Raw genomic sequence first — 22,171 nt, forward strand, 5'->3', positions numbered from 1 at the left:
GCATCAGGCGGGCATCTGAATGTTTCTTCTTTTCTCTTTCACTTCCTTCATGGACGAGGATATTCTTCGCACAGAATATTAAAAAAAATAAAAATAAAGTAAATAAATAAATAAATAAATAAATAATAATTATAATTATAATTATTATTATTATTATTGTATGTCACTAGTTTTAGCTCCTTGTTATCTCAAACAACAGCTTGCCAGAGAGATATTCCGTGATCTTCCCGATTCCCGATACCCCCGCTTTTAGTTCCGCGGCTTTGCATGTGGGTTGGAGCTGCATGTCAGAGATTTTTCTGCAAGGATGTGTTTTCTTTTCACAGTCGGTGAAGTCACCGCTTTTCCATGAAGTGGGTGTATTCATTGAATACAAATTTTTTGAATCGGAAGGGAGGGAGGGGGGGGAAAGTACAAAATTAAAATAAAAATTAAAAAAAAAAAAATAAAAATAAAACCTGCTCTACCGGATCTCCAGCATCCCGCCCTATCTAGGGATCGTCTTTGTTCCATTCATGCCTCGTCCCCAATTCAATAAGCGCACTGAAATATTTCCGAGAAACGGGACTCGGTGGAGTTGCTAATCTCGGACACTGCTTCTCTTCTCACGTCAAGTTATTCCATCTCGAATTCAAAGTGGAAACCATTAAGTTACCACGCAATTTTCACTTTTCACATCAAGATCTTCATTATCAGGGTGTACATCCATGCTACTTCCACTAGACGCCGTTACCACCCTGAAACCTATTTCTGGTATACGACATGGTTCTTCTCGCTTGCTAAGTGCATGTTACGGTGATATTTCATGTCAGCAGTCCGCGTGTAAAGAACCATCTGCCACTTGCGGTTGGCTGAGATCTTGATGCTGGAAAGGGAAAATTGATTCCAGAACTGTGGAAGACCGTAACTTCTGCTGCAGAGAGTTTATAATTGCTATTCTTTATTGAGGAGCCTTTCACTTCGTGGGATATCGGCGGGGTCTCTTAAAATAATTAAAATGGAGGGAAGGGAGATATCTGTGACGTTCCTCCGTAGCAAACACCTATGTTTACAGTGGATAGTTATAATGTATAATAAAACTGGAAAACCCTATGAGTTTCCTTTCTCCTAGGCGCACCCAGCCTGTGATTGTGTAATAAATTAACGGGGTTTTCTCATATCACGGTGTCTCTCGATGGCTACCTATCCTACAGATGCAACCCGGAAAACCTTCCGGGTCTTCGGTTGAGGACTCTATACGGGGTCACTCCGAAGATCAAGTTTACAGTAAGGGAGACTTACCTAAGAACAGGTATCTAGTTAACTAACTAGTTAACTAACTAGTTAGTTCATATAAGATGACGATGGTATTAGAAGCTGGAAAAACGGGTTTTGCTTGGATATCTGGTCATGATAACTACATTAAGCAGCATGTTTTAGGGCTAAAATAGATAACTAGTTAACTACATGTTCGTAAATTTATATTTTATGCTCTCACGGGCGGGGTTAGCAAGTTAACTCGAGCAACCCAACAGACCGAGGAGTGTAAGTTAGCGGTGAACTTTTTCTTAACCAAAATACCACGCTTTTTTGAAGCAACATAACTGCCTCTCACAAGTCGATGAAATCGACTATTCTTACATCAACCTGGAAACTCCTAAGCAACGTTGGAACAGTCTCATCCGACTGATGTTGTGTTGTTGCGCCAACGTCACATACTTCGACTCGACGTGATCTAGAGTTTCATGCGACCATGCACTTAGACGATTCAATTACAGCAAAATTAAAAATGAACCTGCAAAATAACGATGAGTGTCGAGCCAGTTTTCTTTCAATCATAAATCTTGTCCCCAACCTAACTTCCTGGTTGATGCCTGTGAACGCTCTCCTTTGGATAGTTATGTACGCTCGTTACTGACACTCTGGAATAAAAACCCACTCAGCTTATGAAGCAAGATGAAATGAGGAGAAATATTAATTACATACCAGCTAGCTAGGAGGTAATTGTCATAGGGTCACATTGTCATTTCCTTGTCTTTAGCTGCGCCCCACGATACAAGTTCTATTGAGTCCCGGCAACCAGGTGTCCGCAAGCGACATCACCAAGTTATAGGCCTCCTCTTTGCAAAAGAGACCGCTCTCGATTAGAGCCCGAAGGTTTAATTTGATGACTGTTTACCTTCTTGCGTTTCTTGGTTAATAACTGATAGTGTACCATCCAAGATCCCAGCTCAACGACTCCGCGGTGACGTAGGCAGACTCCAGACCTGGAACGAATGCCCTGCAGCGACTCCGTTCGCCTCTCAATAACTTATAAGGGAGCTTATCAAGCTCTTGTTCCAGCCAACCTCCACATATACATATAGTGTGTCTTCTGTATATACATATATGCACATGTATATATATAACTATTTATTTAATGTATACAATGCATGATACCGTCGACCATGACGTAACTACACAAGCGCGGAGCGGGGATACCTCTACCGTAGGGGATCCTACATGATAGCCATCGATGCAGCAAGTACACGGCATTCTTAGCATGCCAGGTTGGTGCACTTAGGTTTATCCGAAACGTCGAACCTCTAATATCGCCAGACCACACACCCGATCCAGTCCGTCGGGTACCTGAACCAGATGTTCAAACCTTCCTTTTGCTTGCTGGCTGGTTTCGATCAATTCGATGTGATGGCCCATGAATGGGCCGTAAAGTCTATGTGCGGGGAGAGGCGGATGACTTGCGAGGCAACAAAACCTAGGGAAGATGTGACAAAGGACACCGACTGGCTGTTTCCTTTGACTATCGAACTGCCTTTTTGGAGGTTGGGTTCAGACCTCACCTGTAAAGCAGGGGATAATTGGCTTGTTTAGTGGGTGGGCGGCTGGAAGACAACAGAACCGAGCAATCTGAACCCTAGAGACTCCAGATGATACAGCAGCCACATTCTCGCCCAGGTTGGGTTGCTTTGCGGGTGGCGTTAATCTCAAACGTTGGAGTGACGCGGCGAATGATCATGAGAAGGTGTCTTTCTTCGTGGCTCATAGTTGACTAGAGTGATTGTTGGTCGTCTCAGGCTGGCCGTGCTCATAGCTCATCCACTGAAGCTTTACAAGGTCATGGTTGTTTGGTTCTAGGCATAGTGAGTAGTGAACAGTGAGAGTGTTATTCCGCCCTTCTCGCAATACCCTTCCTTGCTAGCAATGTACGCATGTTGAGGCTTTGACCATCCTACTTCTCTGTCTTCTTCGGGACGTCTTCAACTATATAGCTCATTGAAGACGAGGATTCAATTACGCTTAGACGGAGAGTTACATTATTATGTAAAGGCTATCCCTGTTCTCCGTTGATCCCCTCATAAGATATTGAAGGCGAGATCCATCTAGATTGCAGCATAAGGTTTAGGTACTTTATTTATATTCTATGGATCTACTGAACGTTAAAGACCTTGAGTCTGAGAAGAGCTTTTCTCCTGATTTGGATAGTCGATCAATACTTCAGGAGTCGATGGATACTACCTCCTTAAACAATCGGAGACGGATTCTCTGGACTCGGGCGCGTCAAAGGGCTGAGGATTCCTTGCCGTTAATGTTAATGTTTATTGTACATTTTCTTGAGGGGATCTGATCTGTCATCGCCGTATTCTCCCGTTGCCCAGTTTGTTGGAATTGGGACTAAAAATCTGTAACTGTCATATTCGTATGTTGGATCTTGTGTTTTACAACTGATTGCCAGCGATTGAGAAAATTATCAGCAACGATCGGCCAGCACTATTAAGTCTTATGGTGACACAGGCATTCATTATATCAACAATGACGACAATGTTTTGCTGAGTACTTGCTAGCCAATGTAGTTCGGGATGGAAAGCAAAGTCCAAGCTTGAGCGTCAAGAATTAGAGCTTGTCTCCACGGCACTGTGAGATTATATAGCCAACAACATATATTATGCAAAAGAAACCTGAGGTTCTACAACGGTTGCCCTCGCTTGTGTACCGAAAGTATACAGAGGTGATTCTGAGTACATCAGGCTCCGCAAGATGTTTTCGTGAGACATCCTCTGCTATTGCCTCACGGGCATTTCCCAGCCATTCTCTCTGCTAATTGCCTGGAATATAAAATCTAGGTTTCCTCTCCCTGCAGAACGGGCGCAGGAGAATGCAGAGAGCACAGGTTACATGAGCTTCTGTAAGCAATATTCATCATTCATGCGTTCGCGCGGCACGATCAGCTCATGAAATTCCACACGGCCAGTCCAACCCTCAAAAGGGTATGCATATTCAACTAGTGGAATGAACACACCTGATTTGCGTAACTGGGCAAATCCAAGAAGTGGCGGGGATGCCGTTGTTGGAAAAGCAAGGGCGAAAAAGAAAGAGCTGTCAAGGAATTATTTCCAGAAGTTGATGCAGAGAGGTGCTTGGAGCTACAACGGGATTGGGATGCTCCAACTCGGCATTTCTCCGCTATGGGGCTCATTCTAAATAACTAAGTTATCCCAGAACATAAAGAGCCGAGCGTGTCCGTTTCTCCAGGTTTGTTTACTACGGAAGAAATCAAGTACTTTCAGTCTTTGAGCTCAACATCTCATCTGTTATCAGTCATGAAACTTACCAGATTCCTTCCACAGTAAGTTTTAAGTTTTAATCATATCTTTCCCCTTGATGCTGGTATTCATTTGCGAAATAGGGCTGCTACAGAACGACCATTCTGGCTAGGGAGCCAGGCGGTACGCGGCTATTCCTCGGCAAAGAACGACAGTAGAATTCTTCCCTATAGCCGGCGGAATCTGTGGTCACTGAACCTCCAGGTGCCGGGCATTTCGAGGTACGTTTATCATTTGAAACTTTTTTGATAAATTCAGTAGGCCTGTTTTATGTCTTAGCAGGTGAAGTGAAAGTGAAATTACGAATATTGAAAATTCTTCGTCCTCTAGACATATACCTGCATCGCAATCCCACATGTCAAAATCCTTCACAATTATGACGAGCCACAAGAATAAGAACCTGCTCAATGCCAGCAACGGCAATAGTAACAGCAACAGCCTTGGAAATGGCGCTATCACAACGTCTATAACAACACACTCCTCCAACGCCCAAGTTGCAACAGTCACAGTCTCCCGCGCCGCCAAGCTGAACGCGATGAACAGTCACCTCCTCACAGCTCTACCAGCCGCTTTACAAACCCTGACAGCCACCCACCCGAATCTTCTCGCCATAATCCTCACAGGCGAAGGCTCTAAATCCTTCGTCGGAGGCGCCGATATTGCCGAGATGGCAAGCATCACGAACCCCGCAGAAGCTAGGGAGTTTATCAACAGAGTCCATGACGCATGCAAAAGCATCCGCGACTGCCCTGTGCCGGTCATTGGGCGCATTAATGGGCTCGCGCTGGGTGCTGGTTTGGAGATTGCAGCCGCATGTGACATCCGCGTCGCCAGTAGTCATGCGTTATTGGGCATGCCTGAAGTTCGAATGGGAGTACCGAGTGTTGTGGAAGCTGCGTTGCTTCCGGGATTGATTGGTTGGGGCCGAACAAGACTGTTGCTACTGCTGGGAGACAATATCGGTGCAAGAGAGGCGCTGGAGTGGGGGTTGGTGGAAAAGGTTGTGGAGCCAGAAGAGCTGGACGCGGCGGTCGCAAAGTGGGTAGAAAGTTTGGCAAAGAATGGCCTGGAATCGATGAGGAATCAAAAGGAATTGATTCGAAGATGGGAGCAGTTGGGGCTAAATGATGCCATTGAGGCTGGGGTTGACCATTTTGGGCGTGCCTTTGAGGCAGATGGAAAAAGTGTTTCCGGAGTTGATAGGTCGGAGACAGAACCAGGAAGAATGATGGGAGAGTTTTTAAGTAGGAAGAAAGGGAAGGGTAGTAAGTTGTAGCTAAGGTAGTGATCTTATGTCGATAATGACTGAAATTTTCTCTAATCAACAGATTCCTATCCTTGATCCTCTTTGGTCCTGTTGAATCCAGGAATCTCCAAGCTCTCAATGTTAAACCTCTAATGTTAAATATGTAGCTCTGATAAAAACCATTAGTCTCTGAACAGAACTTTCAATTGGAGCCAGTATGCTCAATATATCTTCTGTATTTATGCCAGTATCTCATCCTGATGGAAGTTGGGGAGGAAACAGTTGGAACCTATTGTTGGGAAATGTTACGGTTCTCACAACTTGATGGGCAGGGAAGATTGAATATTGAAAGATTGGAATTGAATAACTCATCTCATATCACCCTGTTCTATAAAACTTAAGGCCAAGCTTCTTTTCCTAAGCAAGGACAACATTCCTTGCTGCGTCTGTTCCACGGAGTTGCCTCCTTTTATCTGATCGTTCGTGAGCTTAACCAGTCCACTGAGTTGAGAGAATGACCACTTTGACGGGAGGGCTGTGAGCGGCCAAAGGACTTTATCCAATAAACAAAGCGAGGGCAGGACTCGGACCACCGGAACTCCAACACCATCGCTGGACGTTGCAAAGTTGTCCGGGAGAATAAATCATCCAGGTCTTACTGACCTGGGGAAGGTCGACCAAGGCTTGAAAGGCCAGATGAAAAAAGAAATAATCAATACAATTGCTTCACAGGATCTAGGGACATGATATTCAGGAGACAATTTGGGCAATTAAATCTCTCGTTTGAAGGCTGCAGGATATCCTGGGGGATCAAATCAGAGGTGTCCAAGCATGGAGTAGTTTCATTTAATTTTCATTCAAATTTCGTGTATCTGACCCGACATACCTGGGGAGAGCTCTTGTAAGCTCCAAGTCTGCCGTTAAATGTGATCTTAAGGAAGGGAAATGAAATGTCTGAGGGGATGTCCAGAAGTTGCAAATCGGCACTGCGTGGTGCGTTTACGATCCCTTTTTATAATGTAGAATATAGGGGGGATTTGTTGCACAGAGAGGATGATTGCTGGGGCAGTTATGTGCTGCCATTTCCTTAAGGGGCGGGGCATGTTTTCTGGTAATTCTCATGACTGAAGATATTAGTTACTAATGGAAATGAAGATGAAGAAAGATAGAGAAAGAAGGTAATGAGCTCAGGGGTTTGAATGTGTTGATGCGGATGTGGATGCGAATGTCACTTTGAGGTTGATGGAGGTAATATCACCACCAACTTGATTTCAACCTCTCCAAGGATCTTTTAGGGAGCAACAACAACCATTGTTGACTGCCAATACTTGCTTCATGGCTAAATATGCACCCCACCACAAGTCAATATGATCTCCCTTTTTTTTTGCGATGTTGATGTTTCCCTATATGTTGGGAAGGAAGATTATGTATGGGAATGGTTCTCCAGAGCATAAACGTAGTCTCCATTTCGACGAGAACGATGTTATATTTGGCCGATGATACACTTTTGTTGTGCATGTGCATCGAAATTGCAGCAATCGAAAGCGGAGATTCTGTTCCAACCATATCAGCTCAGGAGGTGACAAGTTTAAGCTATTCGAAAACCAACCGAGTTTCTTACCAAGTAGTTACGCCTTTTGCAACCAACAAGCAGGGGACGAAAAACGGGAAAAAGAAATATGTTACTCAAACATCGTCTTAATACATCAATTCTGCAACAAATTCAGGGGGTACTCGAATTCGGGGTTCCAAGGGACAAAATTTCGCCAAAAACAGATGTCCAGTTAAGGATGTATGTACAACGATAGTTGGTGTCGATACGGTGGGCCCCTTTTGGCGATGTACTTGGGCTAAAGGAGGAATATATATATCCAACGTTTATACATCGACGGAAAACGTGGAGTTAAAAAATCTCTGTCGCTGGACAAGGGTGTCAGTATGTTGACTGATCAAGATATTCAAGGAATTTATTTATATATTAAATGGGAACAAAAGGATGGGCATGCATTTACATGGGCATACATCAGAGATTACGGGCTCTCAGACAGGCATAGGAGATGTTGTGTTCTCTTCCTATTCCTTTTATCCCCGAATCTCTGATGTTTAGATCCACTGGTGCGACCTAGGGGCTGCGTATGTGTATACTGTTGCACAGCATATCAGTAGTTCTGGCATTGAAATGAGGTTTCTTGTCTCTTTTGCAAGAAATCTTTCACATGTTTACATTTATTGACATCGGTATTGATCGTGCAATGCGATATTTGAAGAAGAAAGAAAGGTTGTCAAGAGACAAGGAGTGACCGAACTACACAGAGTTCCCATGTGGGCGCTGGTCTCCTGATGCCGGCTGCCTTTGGACAGAGAGTATACGGCTCGATGTAAATAAAACCAAATGAGTATTTTTCTGCCAGTAGGGATCAAATTACAAGACTGCTACTCTCAAATAACAGTAAACTCGACGAACCTTGAAAAGAACATAGATATTCAAATCCTTTGCCATATAATATGATCTAGGAGAGCCTCTACCTGTTTGAGGGAATGAAACCTGATATGTAATTCCTAGATGGTAATAGCAGCTGGTATTGATGTTTTCTAAAATATCAAATTCCTCACAGTTCTCACAAATGGCATAGTGAGGGTATAGTTACTTTTACTTTTCTGATCCTTCATCAGTTATAAGACGTTGAGAGATCAATCTCCTACAGACATCTGAAAACTTCTTAAAGATCTTTCATAAGACTCCGCAATAGCTCATTAACTAATTATAAATGATACATTTAAGTAGATCATTAACTTCAGAAGTCTTAGAAGGAAGATAGATTTTTTTACTCATCTCTCAGAAGAAGGAAAATCTATATCATAATTGATGAACTGTTGCCAATGCTTACTCAGAAAGTGGCTGATGAATGAAGATATGTAAAGGCAGCAGAACTCATAGTGTTATTTATCAATTGATGACTAAAATAGATACATATGATGAATGAAGCTTAACACAATACTGACAGATGTCACACTAAGTGACCATAAGAGTAAGCTATCAGTTTGTGATCAGATCATGTCAGAATGTTTTCACTTTCTCTTTTTGCCTATTATATAAGTCTAAGCCATTCTTAAATCAAGATTATGCAGTTACAACATAACTATACCACACATACTCACTACCTCCTATTAGTAAGTATACTATATCATAAAAAAAATATTATTATAATTAAAATCTTTTTCTTATATATTTATCACCACTTTTTAAAAATTAATAACTACTACTATCATATCTAATAATATTAAATATTTAGAAAATTAAATTCAAATAATATTAAATATTATAAATTAAATTTAAAATTTTATATAAAACTTTATATAGATATATTAAGAAAAGAAGATTAAGAAATATAAAAGTTTTAATCAATTAAATATTAAATAATAGTTAGGAAGGAGTGATTAAGAAGTGAATTTATCAATTAAATAAAATCTTTTATCTTTCTATAGTTGAATATATTAAAGTTTCTATAAATTAAATGCTGAGTTATTATTATATTAATTCCAAAACTTTTTTTTTCTATTATAAGCAAGATGAGAGTATATTAATTTATAAAATATCTATCAGATTATAAAAAAATCAAATAGAAATCTATAAATTTTAAAATAGATGTCAAATGATAATATAAGCTTTATTATCAACTGATTTGATTACTATAAAAAAAAAAGAATTCATCTTCAATTAATAAAAGTTTCACATTAATGATATTTATAATTTTGATAAGATTAGATTTCCAGAAGAAGGAAAATATAGATAATAAGTAATATCTATCTATTAAGATATCAATTTCATTATATAGTTATTTTATTCATATAAATTAATAATAGTGATGAAATATATCAATATAGATAATATAATATTAAAGTTATTGATTATAATAAAATTAAAGATTTGTTTAAAAGATTAATATATATACTTTAATCTATTTAATAATTATATTATCATTATATTTAATACTGACTTCACTAATGATGAAATTGAACTTAAATAAATAAAATTTTTTAATATTGTCACTAAAAATATTAAATTAACAACTATTAATTATTACTATTTAATAATTATAAATTTTATTTTATTAAAAAGTTTTTTCAATATTGTAACTTTCATAATATTATTGTATTTGAATTCTCATTTTATATAAGTTATCTACTGCAATCTCTTAATGATGTATCTTTTTAATAATAAAAATATTATCATATAAAAGTAGTTAATGAGGCTGATAAGAGATAATTTCTTGCTAATTTATAGAGTATTCATTAACAAATCTTTAAATTTATTCTTATTAAAATTGAATTTATCAACTGAAAAATCTATTTAATTAAATAAAAAGTGATTTTTTAATATTTTGAGATAGTATAATATAAATAATAATCTGAAGCTGTTTGTTTATGATGATAATAAAGAATATTTTAATTTTATCTCACTTTTTGAAATTTAATTCTTCGTTATATCTTCTTAATTGATATTCTCATATATAGTTATAAAATTATATTGTCAAATTAAGATAATAAATAAAATTTATATAAGAAATAAAAAAAAGTTTTAATAGTTAATCTCTAACTTAATGATTGAATAAGATCTTCAAAAAGAGTTTGATATAGATAGAATTGAATATATATTGAGAGAATGTGATATTTACTCATTATATAATAAATATATACTGAATTATCAAAAACAATTATAGACAAATGCAGATAGAGAATGTTCTTACTATCAAAAATATCAATCACAAGATCAAGCATTATAAGGATAAAAAATTGATAAAAGAAAAAAAATAGAACTCTATAGTTAGTTGAAATTAAAGTTCTTAAATCTAATGTCAATTAATCACAATGTGATGTTATTAATGAATCTCAATTTACTGGAGATTCTATATACTCTAATGAGTATATAGATAATCTTTATATTATAGATAGGCATAGTGTTGACCATTAATTAATTTTTAAAGATTGGTGATTCTAGAATATTTCAATTACAGTGATATTTTCTTTATAGTGGGGGGCACTCACTAATGGGAGATAGTAAGTGCATGTGGCACAGTTAGTTAATAAGTCAAAGAAAGGATGTCGAGAAACTTCAAGTAATTTTCAATGATTTGTCAACAGAGAAGATACAAACCTGGATGTTTGCATGAAGGAGAATTTTATTTTTCACATTGTGCAGCAAGGTGGCCTGCAAAATGATATCAGTCCTTGACCCAAAAAATGCAGACTCAGAGAATTAACTAAGGCACGGCCGCGATGGTGCTACTTCAAATCATGCAGTTCACCCGAGTGACTCTGGAGCGAAGGGAAATGATTTTCATGGCAGGGTGTGTGAGTAGACTCTGCAACCTTCGTAAGCAAAAGCTAGCATCCGTGTTAATCGGTGGGAATTGAGTTGGAATGTTCCTGACTACCTTCGTCCCCCAACCTTCCCCGTAGAGGAATCTGGGCCATCGTGGCTCAATTACTTAAGTTTAAGAATTGTTTCAGAACAACAGCCGCAGTGCAGGGGTTTTCCTGAACAGCGAGAGGGAGTGGTAACCCGTTCTGGAATGGGAATGAGGCGGCTGGGACAATGATGTGGTAATAAAATGGAGTTTTACTTCAGGATTCAGCAAGCAAAGCTTGCAATTGGCTTCTGCGTGATTAGCCGTATGCGCTCTAACTTTTGTGAATGTAGCTCTTTTAAATGATCTCCTTAAATTTGGCATTCTCGAGGTTATCATTTTCTCATCTGGCGGCCATGGAAGTAGAGCTGGAAATGCTGGAAGGATAACCACCATTGATTCTAAACTTGGGTTGAACTTGGGAGCTGCGAGATGTAACTCTTTTAGCATCTCTGTAGGTTCATAGATCGCATGCTGGCATGTCTTTGAGACGACGCTCAAGGAAATTTGGACGATAACTAACCAGTTAGTTAATAATCGTGCCCCGCGCACCCACACCTGATGTGGGTGCGCCACAGCGTAATGATAAAAACAGTGTAATGATAAAAATATGGATAATTAGAACTTCAAAAATTAATATCTCATCACCACACTGCTAATCTATGATAATTAATTTATCTATATCATCTGTAGTAGCTGTATTATTCATGAGATGTTCATATATATCATTAACCTCTTGTTGAGTTAAATCTGTGGTATTTTTCTTCAAAGCTCTCTTAACATATTTGACTCTCTTATAATGTTCTTTTTCTGCTTTCTTCTCTTTACATTGCACAATCTTTCTATTTACATTTCTGACAGTGAGTATATCTCTCACTTGTATCTGCTGATGTGTATTTTTAGTGCTGCAGTGTTTGATTACAAGATAGTAATTCTCAATCTCATTCTCTCTTATAGTATTGAGATTTGTCTGAACAAGACTACCTTGGAAAATCTTGTTCAATTAATTACTCAGATGAGATGATTTGAAATCAAATATATTCTTTATATCTTGCATTGTCTTCTTTATCACTCAAATATGATGTTGTAGCTTCTTAATTGTCTTGAGTGAGAATAGCTGTGATGAAGCAATATCTAAACAGTTTAATTGTAGCAAAAAGAAGTCTTCTTCATATATTTGCAACTCAGAGTAGTCAGAGATCTTTTAATCTAGCTTAAGCAGTATAAATTGTGAGTTGAATGAGATAATATCACAATTTACAAAGTCAGTTTGAATAATAGAACATTGAAAAGTCTTTTTGCAGACATCAACTAGATTCTGTAGATATTGATGTTTTTCATACTGCTTATATTCATATCATACAGCTTGATTAACTGTCTTTGAATGATAGTGCTTATACTGCTGAAAAGATACATTATCTAGAGATTACAATATATAAGTTGAATGTGAAGAAAATTTATATAGAATAATCTTGTGAAGATCACAGTATTGTAAAAATTCTTTAGTGAGATGAAATTTATAATTGTCAAAAAGTAGCAATTGATAACTGTCTTGCTGATGTTTTTTAGAGATCTCATTAAAGTACTAAATTCATGCAAAGCTAATCTCATCATTGATATAGTGAGTATCTAATGTCATGATTGTATATTCATCTGATAGATTGCTTTGTGTATATCAATCTTCAAATTAAGTTTTGAATTTCATGATGATGAAGAAATTTAATATCTCATCATCTGCTAAAATACACTCAATCACAGTAATTAATTCTCAAGAATATGATGAAGTTATAACTGAATTAAAGTTTTTAAAAGCAGTAATTATCTATTTTCCATGTTCTTAATTCTCTTGAAAGCTAATCTCATTGAAGTTGGAGATATTGCAGATTTGAAATATGTACTTTTGAAGTAAGATTTTCAAATAACCAAATCATATCTTAATGTAGCTAATATTCTCAACAGCAATTCTTTTCAGATTCATTGCCTTTTGCTTAACTCTTTTATACTCATTCAAGCTTTATATATATTGATAGGTTCACATCTTGCTGACCATGAATAAGGAGATTGAAGAATTAGTATAATAATATTTGAGAATGAGATTTACATTATCTTGAATCTGCTCTGCAATCAATGAGCAATTATTTCTATTCATATGAGCTATTCACTATTTTAATACATTCTTCTGACTCTTGCTAAGCTTCTTGTTCAGTGCAGTCTTTGCATTGCATGTTATTCTTTCATTGATTTTTGCTTGAAGACATTGATAAGAAATATTGAATTTACATGTCAAAGATAGAATTTTCTATTTTCAATTGTCATTATAGACTTCAATGACACTCTAAATATATTTTAAAAGATCATTTATCTTATTGATCATGGTAGTGGTGATATATTAATATTTGAAGATTGATTAATGAAGAAGTTGATATTTTTATCATTATGCTGTTTTTATCATTACACTATGGTGCACCCATATCAGATGTGGGTGCGCGGAGGCACAATTAGTTAGTAGTAAATGTAACATAATTCAATCACTCTCAGTCCACCATTTATTAAGTTTACAATCAAATTTCACAATAACTAGTTAAACAGAAAAGAAGCTAATACATTATGAACTATTCTCTATACTAAGAGCATATATATGAGCAGTATGTTCAAGAACCTTATATACAATACATATATTGATTAGGATGCTATATGTTTTCATAAATTGAAGATCATTGCTCACTTTCTCCTCTTTTCTCTTCATTAAATTTATGTACATAATCTCTCTCTTCTTGAACAATCAAACCCGCTTTCTGATTGATATTATGTATAAGTTTTTTTTTGCTTTATCTTTTGTTTGACATTTGCTGTCTTTTTTTCAATCTTCTGACCATTATAATGATAGTACTGTGTATGATTATCTGACATCTCTTAATCATCTAATTTAAAACTTAATTGATTAAACTGAATGAGCTTTGAATAAAGTGCTTGGGATGTTTCGTAAAGTTTTAATTTTTAGCTTTTTTTATCATATGGCTAGCTATGAGACATGACTTGTTAAAGACTTTAAAATCTATAAAAAAAAGTTTTTAAAATATAGAAAGTATATAGATTAACAAGTATATTATAAAGGAAAAAATTAAAAAATAATAAAGTATATTAAATCTACTAAATTAATTGATTAATTAATTAATATTTTGTCTACTTTAGGACCATTTTCTTGAAAATTATATGTATATCCGCTTTAACTTGCGGGTAATTTTCGCGCTTCTGAAGCTTGATCAGCCAACAGGCATCAAGGCGGGTTCATCAGCCATTATCAACTAACATGCTACAAAGGTGAGCCGTCAAGATATCTAACTGCGAAAAAAAGGGGGCTTGGGTGTTGGGCTGTTGCTGTAAATCAGGAGGGACGGATAAACATTAAGGTATATATAACCACGGTTGCCAAGCTGGGCGGAATTGGAGTGGAAGGGACGTAGATTTAAATGATAAGATTGGAACTTCTCTTTCTGCGAACCAGCGACAATGCTAACACCCAGTATCACACATAGGTGATCCTTCACCCAGCGAGAGCAGCAGAATCAGTTGAAGGATAAAAGTTAACCAGCAAAGAGGCAACGTGGGAGTAGACACATGGAATAGATACAGACCTTACGAGCCCGGCGTGTTTCGTGAGCGGCCCACCCATCAGGGTCGACCATCCAGCGGCCAAGCGGTCCCTTCCAAGATATCACAGTGCGACGACTTGGTCCTTCATCCTCGGGGATCAGAGGAGGTGACAGCAGTGATTCGGCAGTGTGCCAGTTTGGGGTGATGAGGCCTGCAGACCAAGAGCGGGGGGTGAGCAATGTCAAGTGTCCAATCGCGTGACACGAAAGCCCTAGTAGCCGCACCCAAAGCCCTAGCCCCAAGCCCTAACTCGCCCGGCCAAAGCCCCTGACCTCGCTGGCCCATAATGAACATAAAGAACTACTGCTCTTATTAAGACTTCTTCACATCTCAAACATGAAGGACTAATTAAAAAAGAGGTGCGGGGGCTTTGAAATGCAGTACCAACGACCGTCTCAATCATTCTGCTCCGTTGGGAGAGGAGGCTGGCTCTTGGGATCCCGCTCACATTGGCTGCGATAACCAATACAATAGTATAATCAGAACTGCACCACCGCTGTTTATCCTATTATGCACCGTCGCAACCTTGTGGTCTGCTCCATAGAGGACTGGGTGAATCCTCCAGCAAAATTACGATCATTCTGGCTTGAGAGCACACTCTGCCTGCCAATCGGGTGGCTGCACCTACAGCATGTCACTCACTTGCACCTTCAAATCCATCATCCAATATTCGAATTTCCGATGGTCTGTTTTCGTCTTACATCAATGAACGGTGCTGTGTTTTCTGTCCAATCCTGTCTGGCGTTTCTCAATGGGCAGTTGTTTTGATGCCCGTTAGATGGAGCCCAGCCCTTCTAAGATATGGGGCGAGGGCTTGTGACTCCCAGTCCCGCCGTGACAGGATAGAAGTATACGCTCGTTGACCGTCTTTTCGTACTTTCACCACATCGATCAAGATATTTAGTGGATATATATCTTCGTGAGCAAGGTGATCTGATCCATTTTATGCTCCCAACCCTGAATCATTTGGAGCCAAAAATAAATTTAACAGGATGGAACAGAAAAAGCAAACAAACAGAGCGCCCGGCATTTTATGGGCTCGTCAACTCCAATCGACCTATCCCTGTTCTTCTTTCTGTATTTTCTTTTTCCATGTCGAGATAGTTCCACTGGCCAAAGGCAAAAAGTGTGATGTGATCCGCCCCCTCAATGCTCATCCTTGACTCTCCGTGCTGGCGCCTCTTGTTGGATGTGGCAGAGCTACACGAGCCGCCAACTACTTTGTTCCCCCCCGCCATCCTTCATCACCGTCATTCGCTGCCAGTCTCCCAGAACGGTCCTCCACTGTCTGATTTTAATTTAGGTGGACAAATAGCAATTCTAGATACATGGTGTTGATTGATACCTGAACTGACTGCATATTCTTAGCGGCCTTTTATCCCTCACGTTTCTCCTTGCTGAGTAAATTGTGCGGGTTCGGACTGCTCATAATTACGTGCCCTGTCAATGATCCCTCACCCATGCGAGTGTACTTCGTAGACATCTCCAACTTTGGCTTCTCCCTCTACAGCTCCTCCACTCCTCTAGACCTCGCACACATTCAGCAGATTTCCTGTGTGAATTTTCCTCCAGGTTTCAAAAACTGTGGCTTTGGTTGTTTCATTTTACTTGTCTGGATAAATTCTCATCTCACTCAGCCGCCTGTCACTCGTCTACTGAATTTAGTCTCGCATACTACGCTGTTTGCACGGCGGTTATTTCGCTGGGCGCCCTGTAGAGTTAAATTTTCAAAAAATAGTTCGACGAACGATAGGGCTGCCATCATTTTTTTGGGTTTGTGACATTTTCCTCCTTGTATACGGTGGCTACCCCTGATTCTGTAACATATCAAATACATATGGTTGCTTGACTATCCCAGTTCCCTTTTCTTCCCAGTTCTTTTCCCACTTATGCACCAGCTGAGATAAAATCATTTACCGTGCGACGAGGGCGCTGACAGTCGTATAGCACCGTCTTCACTGGCGTTCTCATGCTAGTTTGATGTCATAGGACCAGCTCGTTAATCAGAGGGGCGATGTCTACAGGATCAAGATCCGCCTCTGGCGCTCTCGCAGTGAACCAGATAAATACATACGACGATTTTGAACCATGTGCTTCTACTGCTTCGCTGTTTCTTTACGCTCAACGGTCTTCTATCCTATGTCTCCACCATGATACCCTGGCGATCGAGCGACGGTTCGACCGCCATCAGGAAAGAATACAGTTTATATCAGTGGATAATGTTAGCGAAAGAGGTGCAGGAAGGTTGGTAGTCAGCTACGATGCCAGTCAGACAGCAATCGTTTGGGATATATTTACTGGACAAGAGGTATCCCGGTTTGCGTCTTTCGAACATATTCGGGTAGCTACCTGGATGAAGAATGGAAATGTGTCGTTTGGTATGAAACCTTTTCAAGTATTGATTGAGTCGGAAATTTATTGCTGACCGTCAATTAGGAAATGCAAAGGGAGAAATCATCCTCTTTGAGCCGGCAACTTCTGAACATGTGTCTGCTCGCACAATTTTTGACCCCATTACCGCTTTGGCACCGGGAAACGATTGCCGAATTTACGCTATTGGGTATGTTCTCAGAAGGTGTGCGATCTAGATAGATTTACTGATAACGACGACATTTCAGATATAACAATGGCTCAATATTAATCGCTACCATCCAACCATTTACAATATTGCATACGCTCACTACATCCCGGGCCCCCTCCTCGATTGTTTCACTTGCATGGCATGCCTCATCTACCAAGCAAAAATCAGATATGCTTGCGAGTCAGACTGTTAATGGAGATTTACTCGTATGGAGTGTGTCGAAGCATCCCGCCAATGAAACACCTCGGGTTATCAGATCCCTCAAAAGATCCGAATTTGGCTCTCCAGGACCAAAATGGATTGCCTGGTCCAAGAATGGGCGAATTGTTCAGTATGCTGAAGGGTATGACTGTTTATGCCTCTCTTTTAACATCCTCACTGGTCAATCTGCTTACACATTTCAGGGAAACCTGGGCGTGGGATGTGAAAACAAAACATGTAACTTATGAGCCAGTGCCAACCGTGTCAGGGGTGAGAGCCTTGGCGAGTTATGGAGCAACAGCAACCCTGTTCACTCTGGGCCCAAACCATACTGTCCAACAGTATGATCTTGAAAATCCTACTATGGTGGCTAATGTTCAGCATATTCCTCTTACATCCTTAGCCGATCAACCAGGTGAGGTGAAAGTTGAGAAAGTTGAATCAGGACTTACAACCAAAAATTTGGCAGAATACCAGACCACCATTGCCGAGAGACTGGGAAGTCCACCGCCCGGTTCATCAGAGAGACATATTGACCCGAATGCCTTAGAACTTGCCCGCCAGCGAGCTGGGCTAACAAGTCCTTTGTCTAATGGAAGTCAAACCGCTTCGACCGGCTCAGCACATTCTTACAACCGTGGTGTCCGGGGTCCAGTATCAGTACATTCAAGATCCTACAACAGCGGAACCACCTTCTCAATGAGCTCCCCTTCCCCCTCGATCCCAGAATCGCGATCGGTAACATCCTTGAATTATGCTTCTTCACTCTCTACGTCGTCAAGGAGATCATACACTCACGGTTCCTCGCGACTACGTCACGAATATCTTCCAAATTCCAATGGCAGTAACAGTGGTAATTCACTTGAGAAACCGATCACAGAACTTTTCCCCTATATCCGGAGTCGTGTGAACAATGTGCCGTTCCAGCCTCCTCGCCCTCAAAACGATGGCAATTTATCACCCAACGAGTTGAGGAAACAGATGCTGAACGTGGTCTTCGGATGGGAGGGAGATATTGATGGATTAATTCGGGATGAGCGTGGGTGTTTTTCTTTGTGTTATTGTTGATATCTATTTAGCTTCGTTGATCTCTTGCTGATTTCAATTTTGTAGTACGTCGTCATAGCCCTGGAAGTCAGCATGCTATTCTTCTCGCTCGCTGGCTTGGAGAAATCGATCCAACCCTGATAATATCGATGATGGGACCAGGTTCCAGCCAGTATAGTGACTGGATGTTACTTGCGTTAACCCAACTTGGAAACCAGGGTCATAGCAAACACCTCGGGCAAGCACTGGTTCAGAAACTTTTGGCAAAGGGTGACATCCATGCCTCTGCAGCAGTTCTTCTGGGAATGGGAGATAGTAACGACGCCATCGAGGTTTACGTGTCCAGAAATATGTTTATGGAGGCAATTCTTTTGACATGTTTGTTAATGCCCACTGAATGGCAGAGGCAATCATACCTGGTTCGAAAGTGGGGTGAGCATGTGGTTCAGAACTCTCAGCAGCATCTGGCTATTCGGTGCTTTGCTTGCACCGATGCGGAAACATCTGAAGCTTGGGCCTCTCCGACTGCTCAGATGACAACCATTTTATCCGACCAGTTATCCAGGTCCCGCGGTCCAACACCAACGAACGCAGAGGTTTCTATTACTGCTAATGCACCGCGTCCTCCCTCTCGCGGGAATCTAAAAAGCCCTGCCCTGAAGCTCATCACTTCGTTCAGTCCTCACCCGAACGGCCAATTTAAGTTCCCAGGCCTTACATCTGCGGATCGCACACCAACAAATGCTCCTGGAGTTACCCCCATTTCAGATTCCGCGGTTGCAGATCCTACTTCACCCGGGGGATTTGGTACGCATAGATTACCCCTTGGGCGTATTGGCCGAACGGGAACACCAACCAACTTTGCTAAGCACCGGCTGCCATCTATTGGAGAGACTCCTATTGATGTGAATCCTCCCGCGTTCACTGTTCCGAAGGGCTTACCAACACCTGTTGACTCAGGTTCTGATAAGGAGAGGGATGCTAACAACGTAGACCTGACCATTGTACAGCGGCTGGTTGATACCCCAGAACCAGTTTTATTGTCATCTGCTAGATATACCCCTATATCAGAAACCCCAAGGAAGACTCCGACCACGGCTGTTCTCCTCGGTGATGACGATTCCGACGGTGGGCGACCGTTTTCACCTCCAAACACGATCTTTGAGTCACTGAATGTGCAGAATCAAAACAGAACTAAGTCGCGTGAGCGCAAGGGCGGGCGCAAGGCCGAAGGTCTCCATGTTTGGCCACCCCTAGATGTTTTCCCACCTAATGGGCCCGACTCATCAAGCTCCTGTGATGGTTTGCGTCGATCACTATCACAGAATCAGCACCGCGGCCCAACACCGGATAATTATTATAGCTCTGCCTTGTCAACCGCTAGCGCAAGGTCAACAAGAAGTGCGAATGCCAGTATCAGAAGTATCGATCCTTACGTTAGCAGCCTAGACGAAGCTACCTACCGTTCGCAACATCATAGAAGTGGACGTGAAAGGCGAAATACGGACACTGAATATGATATTAAAGGACGCGGCAAGCACGGTTCCCGAGCGCACTCAAAGGAATCTCGGGGAAGAAGTGACCAGCGGTACATACAACCCGCAAAGCGATCACCATCATCGCCTGTCCCAATGTCCCCTGAGGACTTGGCGCTATATTCCACAGCCACTGACACGACTGACACCCAATCAAAACGGAGCTTGGGTCATGGAACCTTCCATAGGAATAGAAGACATACCAAGTCCCGAACTCGATCAGCATCTAGACATGGTGATCGACCTCGCAATCGCTCTGGTTCTTGGGTAGGTGACAAGTCTAGTCGAGTTACAACACGCCTCCAGAGCCCAGACCCCCTGTACAATCCTATTACACCACGAGGCAGGAGTTCGCAAAGGACAGAGGGATCTGGCCCCAAGTCCCCATCTTCACCCCTCCCTATGTCACCATCTGCCGGGGACTACGGTCGTGGCCCTGATGTTGAGGATGGTCTTCGACTGGTTAATGGAGATAGGAATCACCGTATGCGATCAAGGCAACGACGCCAGACTCGTCGTCCGGAACGCGGTACAAGCTCCCGTCGCGACCTATCTCCAGACCGAAGGAGAGAGCGTGAGCGGTCTCAAAGCAGACAGAGTCTAGATTACGCAAACAGTGCACCCAGAGATCTATATGATAGCGGGGATGGCAGTAAAACCCAGCATAGACACGCGTACTCTATTGATAACGAAATGCCCTCTACCGCAGGCTTTGAAAGCCGTCGACAGCCGACACCAATACTATCCGTGGCAGAACGTTCGAGGAAGGAAATAGCAGCTGCTGAATTGGAAGCTCGCCGTCTGTCTCTAGCACGGCGGCCTTCCGCTCCCTCGATTCCACTACCAGGCGACGTCAAGAACAATTTCTCCGTCCGGCAGAATACGGTTGACAGTCCTCCACTCAGTGGGTCTCTCAGCCACAGAATTGGTGGAAAGAACCAATCTCCAGCAAATTCAAGCCCCTCCGATTCCAACCATTCGGGACGCGGGCCTTCGAGTGTTCCAATTGGTCTACCCGCAACTCCAAGGGCAATGAGGCATCCGAAGTACAGCACCGGGTATGCAAATGTCAGCGTACCTGCTTTACCTGAGGTTCCTGGTAATATAGTGACATTAAGTGACACTGTGTATCGGCCAACTGGATTTAACATTTTACGCTCTGCCTCTGCTCCTCCTGAACATCTGGAAATCGTTGGAAAACCACATGGAATTGTGGCACACCCTCATTATCAACATCAAATACCTAGCAGCAAACCAGCTCAGAACTTCTCCCATCGTCGACAGACATCGCAGGATATTGTTTACAATCCATCTAACGGTACCATTAATAATGTAGCGCCACCTCTTCTCCCGGAGCTTCGGCATTTGCAATCGCCTCCCCCACCACCCCCGCCCCCTCCAATGATTAACACGCATGTCCACATGCCACCAATGTACGATGCACGCAGCTCACTTGTTTCCGGTGTCGGTACCATCAATATCGCTATTGATGATCCCGGCAAGATGAACGACCAGGTCCGTCATCTACCAGCGGAGTCCTTGGCCGTGTCGCCGTCAAAAGGTAACGGCGAGGCCTCTCATCGCCGTGGTCGCAGCGTGAATGAAAACTTGACGAGCAAGATTCGAAATTTTACCGACAGAATGCGTAGCACAAGTAGGGGACGCAACACCCAGTCCCCACCTCGGGAACCCGACGTTCCATCTCCATATGAAAGTTTGTCAATACAAAACGTTATAGAAAACCAGATATAGCTTAGTACCCCACCCCTATTCCCGCCCGGCTCGGTCTGATGATAAATACAAAATCACGAATTGACTAGACCACTGGAAAACGAGAGAGGGAAAACACAAATATGTACTTTTTACCTTTCTGATATTTGGGAATTAGCGAGTAGACGGAAATTTGTCATGTTCAAAGA

At 41.1% G+C, this 22,171-nt stretch overlaps 3 protein-coding genes across 3 annotated transcripts; 2 read left to right on the plus strand and 1 right to left on the minus strand.

The window, feature by feature from the left end:
- Positions 1-4,577: 4,577 nt before the first annotated feature.
- PADG_05039 (uncharacterized protein) lies at positions 4,578-5,856 on the plus strand (the record flags this gene model as incomplete). Its single annotated transcript, XM_010761944.1, has 3 exons — positions 4,578-4,603; positions 4,664-4,801; positions 4,911-5,856. 3 exons carry the CDS (start codon positions 4,578-4,580, stop codon positions 5,854-5,856), a joined length of 1,110 nt encoding a protein of 369 aa, XP_010760246.1.
- Positions 5,857-14,818: 8,962 nt separating this feature from the next.
- PADG_05041 (uncharacterized protein) lies at positions 14,819-15,173 on the minus strand (the record flags this gene model as incomplete). The annotated part of the gene is made up of 2 exons (XM_010761945.1): positions 14,819-15,039; positions 15,113-15,173. 2 exons carry the CDS (start codon positions 15,171-15,173, stop codon positions 14,819-14,821), a joined length of 282 nt encoding a protein of 93 aa, XP_010760247.1.
- Positions 15,174-16,902: 1,729 nt separating this feature from the next.
- Positions 16,903-22,004, plus strand: PADG_05042 (uncharacterized protein; the record flags this gene model as incomplete). Its single annotated transcript, XM_010762180.1, has 5 exons — positions 16,903-17,266; positions 17,325-17,448; positions 17,507-17,812; positions 17,874-18,709; positions 18,784-22,004. 5 exons carry the CDS (start codon positions 16,903-16,905, stop codon positions 22,002-22,004), a joined length of 4,851 nt encoding a protein of 1,616 aa, XP_010760482.1.
- Between the last annotated feature and the right edge of the window lie 167 nt (positions 22,005-22,171).

The sequence above is a fragment of the Paracoccidioides brasiliensis genome (genome assembly GCF_000150735.1).
Source record: "Paracoccidioides brasiliensis Pb18 unplaced genomic scaffold supercont2.5, whole genome shotgun sequence".
In the NCBI taxonomy this organism is placed as follows: Eukaryota; Fungi; Ascomycota; class Eurotiomycetes; order Onygenales; family Ajellomycetaceae; genus Paracoccidioides; species Paracoccidioides brasiliensis.